Below are 11,336 nucleotides of genomic sequence, written 5' to 3'. Positions count from 1 at the left end.
CACAATGCTCTTTATAGTTAATGTTATTCGTTTTTAAGTCTTTCCAGCAGTACGCTGGCACTCCACTCTGCCAGTAGAATGTATATCTTCTGACTTATCGGACATTTTCAATCGGTATAAACAAATGACTGTTTTTAGTTGCATCATATAATCTGTAATATAATTACTGAAGTCCACTGTTGGGTTTCTGTGTGTAGAGTATCGCTGTATTTCACGATCAAACCCCAACAGTTTGTTAATAAATTAATGAAATAACAGGAATAAAATAAGAAAAAAAAAGATTGTTTATTTGATCAGGGTCTAGAAGCAGTGCTTCATATTCATCCTCCACAACAGAACATATACTGTAATTATGAAACTACTTTTTTATTACTGTGATTAGTGAATACTGGCTGGTAACAGATTGTCTGACTTCCTCTAATGCATGCTGAGGTTGATGGTGGATCACACTATTGTAGTGAGGAACAAAAACAGAGCAGCCAGACTGACAAATAGCACTTGCTCAACACCACTCACTCCACCTAGAGAGAAGGAAAGAGAGAGAGAGAGAGATTATTTAAACTACATGAACACTAGCTGAGATAAAGTATTACAGTGATGAGAAGAAGAAGCAAACTATTTTTGTCCAGAACCAGCAACTCCATTTCCCAGAACGCACCACGAACTTCAAACATGGCCGGCGACAACTACACTTCCCAAATACACACCTGGACACATATTATTTTATTAAACTGCCAACCTTTTTTTTTTTTTAATGACAAAATGGCGGCGCGCACAGTCGCAGCGGCTCACGGCTCTCCTTTTCGGTGCTCTTTTTTGTTGTTTTTGTACTATTTCTTTATTACTTGTTTGTGTATTTTCGGTTCTGCGAACATTCGCTATACAAGCCAGAACCTTATGGATATTGGGGACCAACACCGAATACCTATTTGAGAGTCTTTCATCACACGCACAACATCCCAGTCGACATAGCGAGATTGCCGGGCTCTCCGTGGATTGTTGTTGGGTCCAGGAGGTGGCACAGACGGAGGAGGGAGAGGAAGCAGAAGCGGGGATGCAGGTCCGGTGTCATGTTAAGGCTAAGAAAACAACCACACAAGCCACCTTTACCGAGCCTGTTTCTCTCCAATGCCAGATCCCTAGTGCATAAAATCAATGATTTGGAATTACAGCTAGCTGGAAATCGCTACGTTCGTGATTGTTGTGTTTTGATTATTACTGAAACCTGGCTTCATGATACCCGATGCTAGCATGCAGCTAGCAGGTCGTACTCTGCTCTGCTGGGACAGGACTGAGGACTCCGGTAAAAGCGGGGGGGGGGGGGGGGGGGGGGGGGCTCTGTATGTATGTGCATGAGAACTAGTGTAATAACGGAACGATGATAGATAAACATTGTTCCCCTGACCTCGACTACATGTCTGTAAGATGTCGGCCCTTTTTTCTACCGAGAGAGCTAACAGTAGTGATTATCACGGCTGTGTATATTCCACCAGACGCCAATGTGAACATGGCGCTCTCTCTCCTGTTGAACACCATAAACGAACAGCAGCGAGCTTACCCCGACGGTGTTCCCATAATTGCAGGAGACTTTAATAAGGCGAACTTGAAGACTGTACTCCCAAATTCTATCAACATGTTAAGTGTTTTACTAGAGGGGAGAACACTCTGGATCATGTTTACTCCAACATTAAGCATGCGTATAGAGCCATACCTCTCCCCCACCTCGGCCAATCAGACCATCTCTCCCTCCTGCTCTCCCCTGCCTACACCCCCCTCAGACGCAGTGTCACGACCACCATAAAGACTGTTACCACCTGGCCTGATGATGCATTCTCCAACCTACAGGACTGCTTCAGACAGACACACTGGGATTTATTTGAACATCAGGAGCTAGAAACATTAACAGGAACGGTACTGGACTATATCAAGTTCTGTATCGGAAATGTGACTGTGGAAAAAAACATTCAGGTTTTCCCAAACCAGGAACCTTGGATGACCAAACAGGTCCGCACACTCCTCAGATCCCACGACGCTGCCTTCAGGTCTGGTAATAGAGCTCTGTATAGAGCCGCTCATGCCAACTTGAAAGGTGGTATTAAGGAAGCTAAGGCAGACCATAAGAGGAGCATAGAGTCCCACCTGTCTAGTAAAAACAAACGGGAGGTGTGGCAGGGCGTACAAGACATCACGAACTACAGAGGCCGCTATGCAACAACAGGAGACCTGAGTGCGATGCTGGCAGAAGAGCTAAATTGCTTCTTTGCTCGCTTTTAAACATCACAACAACAGCACTCATCTGCTCCAGCCTTGCCTCCACCCTCATCTGGCTCCCGCACCAGTCCAGCCCTGCCTCCATCCCCTCCTGGTTTCTGCACCACTCTATTTACTGTGAGGGAACACGATGTTAGACGGATGTTTCTGGCAGTGAACCCCAGGAAGGCTGCTGGCCCTGACGGAGTACCTGGTAAGGTGCTCAGATCATGTGCCCACCAGCTTGCCCACATCTTTACCAATCTGGCTCTAAACACTAAGAAAACCAAGGAGATCATTGTAGACTTCAGGAAGCACAACACTGAGCTAGCCCCCCTTTCCATCAATGGTGAGTGTGTGGAGAGGGTCCACACCTTCCGGTTTCTTATCTCTGCTGACATCTCCTGGACAGACAACATCACAGCGGTTAATAAGAAGGCTCAAACACGGCTACACTTCCTGAGGGTTCTCAGGCAGTACAATCTGGACTCACCCAATACAGGTCTCTCCCTGGCTCTGATCTGTTTAATCTGTTGCCCTCAGGGAGACGTTACAGGTGCATCAGAATAAGGACTAATAGATTTAAGAATAGTTTTTCCCAAAAGCTATAACCATTCTAAACACATACATGTACTGATTTCATAGTATAGGTATATAGTGTCTCAGAACTGTGCATTTTATAGTACCCCCCGGCACTATTTATTTATTTATTATTTACTTATTTCGTGTTGTTATATTTATTTATTTTATTTTATCTTGTTTAATTTTTTGTATATGTTGGCACGGAACAAAAAGGAGTGGCTCTTAATTTCATTGTACATGTGTATAGTGACAGTAAAAGGCGTTCACTCATTTATTCATTCATTCATCCCTGCATTTGCTTCTGTCTGTGCCTTCATTACATGACAGAATACTTCACCGTAATATGGACACAGCAGGTATGCTGGAGTGGCAACAAGCTCTCAACACAGCTCATATCAACTACGGATGGCTTATGGGAGAACACCACCAACAGACTCACACCCTGTTGTTTCCTCCATTACCAGAGAAATACACCAGAGAAATATGCAGGTGATCCAGCATGAAGCAAAGGTTTTCTCCTGCAATGCTTGTTGTTCTTTGCCAGCTATGCAGGCATGCCAGAAGCACACAAAATCACCTACTTCATGGAACTATTAACCTGCAATGCTCTCACCTGGACCACGGCAGTATGGGAACGAGGTGGCGAACCCATCCTCTTACGAACAGTTTACAGGGTTGTTACGCCACGGCCAGCAGATGGCACTGCGGCACGTCTTCTGACTGGTCACGTGACTCTTGTTTTCGTTTGCTTCCTGCTTTGACATTGATTTAAGTCTGATCGTGTCTCTGATTTGCCCCAGGTGTCCATGTTTTGGTTTGATTATTGACTATTTAAAACCCTCCGTGACTACGCACTTCGCGCAGTATTATTTGGTTTACATTTGTCATGTCGAGGAAGTATGACGGTATGTGCTAACGTGTAGCATGCTAGCGGTCGTAGCTAGATGTCCTGAGTTTAGTATAGTCAGTAGAGACTGCGCTCCCTGTGTTTTGTTTGTCTGCTAATTAATAAAGACTTTGACCTGCACCTGCATCCGCCTCCAGTCCCGATACGTTTTGTAACACATGTCTTTAATCACTCTCCTGACATCAAGGAAATGGGAGAGGAGCTCCTGACCATATCTCAGGGTTTATGCCGCGTAGCAGAATATGCCCTCAAATAACGGACCATCGCCGCAAAGAGTGAGTGGAACCAACTAGCGCTGAAAATTGTGTTTCGCAACAGACTAAACCCAGAAGTGGTAACGGAGCTAGCCTGCTGTGATGAAAAATTTACTCTCGACTCGCTCATCAACTTGAGTTGATGAGCAGTGCCTTCTCAAGTCTCGTCAGGAACCGGAGAGCGTGCGGGCTCCAAAGCCCGCTCGGAAAGGATGAGTCCATCCCAGATATTCTCTCCTCAAGCCTTCATTTTACCAATCATAGTGGAATGCTCAGGGATATCTTCTGTGCTCACAGCATTAATCAACTATTTTCTATAGTTTTCTATTTTTATTAATATTTTCTAGAATTGTCAAAAGGTGCTGGATGTGTGCACACACGCCTAAATGGAAATGTACAGCATATGAATACACAACATAGCAAGAATAATCATTTCTTTATCAGATGTAAATTTAGCCATCTGTAAACATTCTCATAAAAAATTATAGTAATACTAATGGAGGCCTGATTTCTGTCACTTTAACAAAAGCATAAAGATAAAACGGAGGATAATTTTAGACACCCACCGTTTAATGCAGTGACTGTCAGATTCACCACAGGAGTAACGTTACAGAAGTAAATCCCCGAGTCTGACACCCACGCTTCCTTTATTACGAGGGATAAATTAGTTAATAAACTGTATCTGGGCTCTGGACCAGGTTTCGATTGGACGGGTTCTTCTTCACTTGGAGCCTTGAGGATGATCTCTCTCTTTCCATCAACTCGTTTACTCCACGTCACTCGGCCCTCGTTTTCACATTGAATGGTGACGTTACTGCCTTCTGTGATTCTCTGATCAAATAAGGCTGTAAAGTATGAACAAAACATTTCTTTTTATCCGTTTATGTTGATCGTCCTCTGTACAAGTCTCAGCCAAGTGTTAAAAACTTATTTCAACATTTCGTAGCTAATATTTGCGGGGGGGGGGGTGTCTATAATTTTCTATTTTTATTCATATTTTCTAAAATTGTCAAAAGGTGCTGGATGTGTGCACACACGCCTAAATGGAAATGTACAGCATATGAATACGTAAGATAGCAAGAATAATCATTTCTTTAACAGATGTAAATTTAGCCATCTGTAAACATTCACATAAAAAAATTCTAGTAATACTAATGGAGGCCTGATTTCTGTCACTTTCTCATGGTGATAGAAATTACATGTTCTTTAACAAAAGCATAAAGATAAAACGGAGGATAATTTTAGACACCCACCGTTTAATGCAGTGACTGTCAGATTCACCACAGGAGTAACGTTACAGAAGTAAATCCCCGAGTCTGACACCCACGCTTCCTTTATTACGAGGGATAAATTATTTAATAAACTGTATCTGGGCTCTGGACCAGGTTTGGATTGGACGGGGTCTTCTTCACTTGGGGCCTTGAGGATGATCTCTCTCTTTCCATCGGCTCGTTTACTCCACGTCACTCGGCCCTCGTTTTCACAATGAATGGTGACGTTACTGCCTTCTGTGATTCTCTGATCAAATAAGGCTGTAAAATATGAAGAAAACCTGTTGTTTCCCTGTTGTGTGATATAGCAAAAAACAAACAAACAACAAAAACAGCTATTACAACTATTCATCAAAACAAACGTGATTTGTCTACACCATCCATTTTTCACATGATTCATTCAGGTCACAAACAACACAGTACAATTATAAATAAGTGTCCAGAACAATTTTATGATTTGATGTGAGTTGATGATTCTGTTGATATAACTCCTTGAATAAGAGCTTTCCTGGAGAGACAGTCTTCTATGGATCTGCTACCCCTCTCACCCATTTTCTCATGGCCGTTTTTACTCCTTTGTCTCTCGGACGTGGATCACTATGACTTCGTTGGATTCAGGTGTCACTATTCAATCTCTAGATGGTACCGTAGGGCGAACTTTTTACTTGTGCAACTTTGGAGTTAACTGGCAAAGTTACCACATTAGATTGGACTTCCGTTACGTGTAAGTCACAAGGTATAAAAGGTTCTGTTAAATAAATTGTATGTGGTAACATGTACTATCATGGACTATACATTTTACATGCAGTTATGCAGGAAAAATTAACATAATAATACAGTATATATCTAGGTAACATTAAATGTGAAAAGTCCACATGTAAAAATGTGTGAAAGAACATGTGTCAAAAAACACTAACACATACACTTTATAAATTTCACATGATGAAATTCCTGATTAATTCCTCGTGTATATCGATATTGAACACCCAATCCACTTACCAGACTGAGCAGAGAGCATACACTGTCCGAGCAGGAGAGAGAGAAACATACAGAGCTTCATCACACCGTCTTCTGTCTCACACCGAGGAGAAAAGAATAATCCCTGTGTTTAAGTGTAATCAAGCTCACACTGGTTTGTGTTTCCTATCAATGCACCAAATGAAACCTGGCAAAAACATGAAGTAGGCCAACATGAAATGGGGTGTAAACAGCAGAAGCTGCTGTGTTCTTTCTTCTGGTCAATTTCTTGTTCCACAATGATACTGCTCTCTGCCTGTGACGCACGTTCACTGAACCAAACAGGAAGTCAAGATGTCTCTATTCACAACATAACCAAACATCACTTTCATCAACGCTATGTTGCAATGTGTGTTTTGAAAGACGGGTGAATGAAACTCACTTCCTAAAGTTTCTAAATCACACATGAAGCAAAATTTTCACACATACACTCAAAAAAACAACAACAACAACAACAACAACCATGTAACAACTGATACCATGAAGTCAGCCAAGAACAGTAGACTTTCAAACAGTGGACTTCATATTTCAAGGTGATTTTTTTCCTGATGTGATCTTTTATGTGAGATCAGTAAGTTCTGTGTTTATGGGATGAACGGCAGCTTTAATCTCTCTGCAGATTTCCTCAAAGGATTAGATTTCCATCTGGAGGCTTTTTTATATGACACTTCTAGACCTTCTATAAAATGAGCAGCAGAAATAACACCAGGTTATATACTGCAGTATGAGGCCAAAAATATGAGGACATACTGGCCATCACAACCACTATATGTGGTTCTTTCCCAAACTGTTACCACACAGAACTCCAACTGCACCCCAGGCCTCCACGCCCAACATCAGTGCCTGACCTCACTAATGCTCTTGTAGCTGAATGAACACAAATCCCCACAGGTGATGCCGACCTGCGAGACCGAGGGCTGCAGTAAAGAAGCTCAGCTACAGTGTCCCACATGCAGGAAACTTGGGATCCATGGATCATATTTCTGCTCTCTGCGATGTTTCAAGAACAGCTGCCGTACTCACAAATGGCTCCACAAGAGAGCGCCTGCTGAGCTCCAGCCTGAGGTCAACGTGGCGACCTCATCTCCAGAGCTTGAGCCTGAGACCCACGAGGTGGTCTCACCTGCTGTGCTCCAGCCGGAGGTCAATGTAGCGACCTCTGCTCTGGTGCTCCAGCTCGAGACCCACGAGGTGGTCTCACCTGCTGAGCTCCAGCCGGAGGTCAATGTAGCGACCTCTGCTCCGGTGCTCCAGCTCGATATCCATGAGGTGGTCTCACCTGCTGAGCTTCATCCGGAGGTCAACATAGCGACCTCAGCTCCAGAGATCCAGCTAGAGATCGCAGAGGTGGTCTAACCTGCCGAGCTCCAACATGAGACGCATGAGGCAGTCTCATCACAGAGCTCCAGTAGGAAACACATGAGGTGGTCTCATCCCCAGAGCTTCAGCATGAGACCCATCAGGCAGTCTCATCCCCAGAGCTCCAGCATGAGACCGACGAGGCAGTCTCATTCCCAGAATTTCAGCCTGAGACTCACAAGTTTGTCTCATCTCCAGAGCTCCAGCATAAAGTCAAGTTCCTGCTAGAGGTCAACGAGGTGACCTCCCAAGCCATGTTCATATCCGAGGCCGAATAGGCAACCTCTCAGCGAGGTCAAAGAGACAGCCAACCCAAGCTCTGCTCAAGCCAAGTTCCTGTCATCGGTCGAAGAGACGACCTCTCAAGCCAAGTTCCTGTCAGAGGTTGAAGAGACGGCTTCTCACACCAAGTTCCTGTCCGAGATCGAAGAGACGGCCTCTCACGCCAAGTTCTTGTCCGAGGACGAAGAGACGGCCTTTCGAGCCAAGTTCCTGTCCGAGGTCGAAGAGCCGGCCTCTCATGCCAAGTTCCTGTCAGAGGTCAAAGAGACTACCTCCCACGCCACGTTCCAGTCTGAGATGATTGATGTGACCCACCACGCCACATTCCAATCTGAAACCAACATCACGACCAACCAAGTTATGTTCATGCCAGAGTCTGTTGAGACGACCACCCAAGTGCCTCTCATGCCTGAAACCAATGTCATGACCAACCAGGTCCTGCTCACGCCTGAAGCCAACGTCACGAACAACCAAGTTCAGATCATGCCCGAGTCTGCTGACAAGGACGACCAAGTTCTGCTCATGCCCGAGTCTGCTGACACAGCCGACCAAGTTCTGCTCACACCCGAGTCTGCTGACACGGACAACCAAGTTCTGCTTACTCCCGAGTCTGCTGACAAGGACTACCAAGTTCTGCTCATGCCCGAGTCTGCTGTCAAGGACGACCAAGTTCTGCTCATGCCTGAAGCAGACGTCATGACTAACCAAGTTCTTCTCATGCCTGAAACTGACGACACGATCAACTGAGTTGTCCTCATGCCTGAGACTGACGACACAGCCAACCAAGCTCTGCGTACACCTGAGTCTGCTGGCACAGCCAACCAAGTTCAGTCTGCAAAGTCGATGGAGAATGACGCTCAGACTCTCTGCGTGACTGAGGACATCACTCAGCATCCCCATACTGCTGAGGATGCCACTCAGCCACCTTGTTCAACCGAGGAAATTCCTCCAATTCCCATTGCAGCCAAGAGCTCCGTTTTGCTTCCCAATGCTGCCGTGGATGCCACTACTTCAAGATTCTATGAGGACGTCGCTCCACCTCTGTGCTCCGCTAAGGATGTTGCTCCGCCTCCATGCTCCGCTGAGGACATCGCTCTGCTTTCCTGCTTTGCTGAGGACATCGCTGTGCCTTCCGGCTCCGCTGAGGATGCCGCTCAGTCTCCCGGTTCAGATGAAGACATTTTGCCCAAAGGGCCAGGACCACCCGGGGAGGGGAGTGTATTCTGGGGGGAAGGGGTTCTGTCATGATTTCCCCTTGAGTCAGCACTGCAGTACTGCAGTGTGCTCAGAAAACTGAAGTGCATGCTCATGCACGAGCCAGATGCATGAGCGCTTAGCGAACGCACGCTTTTCAGTCTTCAATGACAGTGACTTTGTTTATGTTGGACATGTGCTTTTGTTATGGTTATGGTTATGTTCTGTCTCCGCAGCTGTTTAGTTATTGGTTGTTTTCCAAATGTGTGTTATCATTGTTTTCAGTTGTCCGTGTTTAACCCATGATTACGTTTGTCATTTAAACCCCTCATGTCTCTGTATACTTTGTGTAGCATTGAGTTCACCTCATTACCAAGCGATTGTTCTTTGTTTCTCGCTTCTCGTTTTGATTCATGTTATTGACCTCGTTTCTCGATTCTGATTCTAGCCTTGCCCTATTTATTCCTGTTTGCCGATCGCCTGACATTTTGCATGTTTTTGGACCACGCTTTAGATTACTGATTTGGATTTGTCTGCATATATCTCCTTTAATAAAAACTCTTATCTGAATTTGCATCTGTCCTCAACTCCATTACGTGACACTTGAGCTGAGTGAGTGCTTTAGTCGTGGTTATTCTGTGGGTTTTCACACACACTGAGTGCTGAGTTTGCTGTAGTTTTGTTCTGGAAACCACACTCTTTTGTCTCTGATCATCTTCTTTTATTATAAGGTGTTTGTTAAAGAAAATGGTTTTCCATGCTGAGGTGAAACTTTCCACATGTGTCTACTCATGATGGTTGGTTAGACCATCTGCGTTCCACACCTTTTACCATCTTACCTCTATCCAAGGAAGTTCCTTGTGCTAATACGCTCACTATTTACATCTCTGAAAAATTCTAATTCCAGCTTAAAGGGTAGCAAAACATTTTCCAAAACATTTTTATTGTTGTAACGACTTAAACTACTAGCTCACATTAGTTACATTTCACTATCAGAGTCTTGATTTATATCCTCATTTTCTCACTGAATTATTTACTGTTGTCGTGGATAAACCAACAGTCTTAGCCTAAGTCAAAAACTTAACAGACAGAGAGTTTAGTAGATGTCAAAAAGTAAATAAACTTTATTGAAAACCAATAAAGTGTGACAGTCTGCAGAAAGTCTGAATTATGCAAACACACACAGCACTTTATATACCTTCCTCCACAGTGTATCCATCTTAGGCGGGGTTTTGCCTTTCCTCATTAAAACAGACCAATCTTCTTTGCCACAATTAAATATTCATGTCTATGTGCTATCTTAAATTTGTGGAGCATGCGCAGTTAGTGGTTTTTCTCAAAACGATTTCATGCGGTCATGGTTTCTTCTTTTTTTAAAAAAAATGTTTCACACAGGCTTGTGTGTCCTGACCTTGATCCACACTCGCCTTTTTCCCCAAGCCTTACCCGAGCTCATTAATTGGTATCGGCCTCAAAGTTATATCTGCTTCTGTGGAGGAGGATACAGGCTGGTACAGAAAGAACAACTAGTGTACAGTAAGACACCGGAGTTCATCCAGCTCAATACACACTTAGAATATAACTTGATCAAACATTGTTCTATTGATTTAACTTATGCTTCTAACTATTGATTATACATATAGATTATGCTTTTTAACCAATATTGATTATTCGATGATGCTTAAGTAATAATTCTAAATGTTGGTAATGCATATTGAATACACTTCATTAACATATCCAAATGTTAGTTACACATATTGATTACGTTTCATAAATATTTTCAATACTGTCAGCCAGAAAAACCTGTCAGAATATAACGTTACGGTGAACAACCTTGATTTGTTCATCACTAATATTAGCTAACTCAGCTAGCTGCAGCTGGGTTTATAGCTCAAACGTTCCAGGCACCACGTTATACTTTAATAATCTGCATATCAGATGATGTGTGATGTGCTCCAAAGCCAAGTTTATTTAGTGACACCACAAGCTGAACTCGTACGTAGACGGAGAAAGTTTCTGCTCTAAGTATAATAAATAAAAATAGATTTCCCCCTATGCTAACAAATCTGGAAGCTAAAAGATACCTCCACTTTGTTAAACTCACCACAAGCTAACTAGTTTACTGCTGAGCGGTATGTTTTTTGTTGTTGTTGTTTTTTAATGCCACATTAGTGCATTTTACATCTTATTTTTTATCTATCCTGAAGTTGACCTCAGTTC

The 11,336-nt window shown here is 43.6% G+C and overlaps 1 protein-coding gene across 1 annotated transcript; it reads right to left on the bottom strand.

The window, feature by feature from the left end:
* Positions 1 to 266: 266 nt before the first annotated feature.
* On the bottom strand, positions 267 to 6,566 carry LOC108274856 (roundabout homolog 2). Its single transcript, XM_017485293.3, has 4 exons — positions 6,264 to 6,566; positions 5,247 to 5,525; positions 4,560 to 4,838; positions 267 to 521 (listed from the first exon to the last, which is right to left on the bottom strand). Exons 1-4 carry the CDS (start codon positions 6,322 to 6,324, stop codon positions 445 to 447), a joined length of 696 nt encoding a protein of 231 aa, XP_017340782.1. The 5' UTR covers positions 6,325 to 6,566; the 3' UTR covers positions 267 to 444.
* Between the last annotated feature and the right edge of the window lie 4,770 nt (positions 6,567 to 11,336).

This window comes from Ictalurus punctatus, chromosome 14, assembly GCF_001660625.3.
Source record: "Ictalurus punctatus breed USDA103 chromosome 14, Coco_2.0, whole genome shotgun sequence".
Classification (NCBI taxonomy): Eukaryota; Metazoa; Chordata; class Actinopteri; order Siluriformes; family Ictaluridae; genus Ictalurus; species Ictalurus punctatus.
Note: the sequence above shows the minus strand (reverse complement) of the source record. Positions and strands in the feature narration are given on the sequence as shown.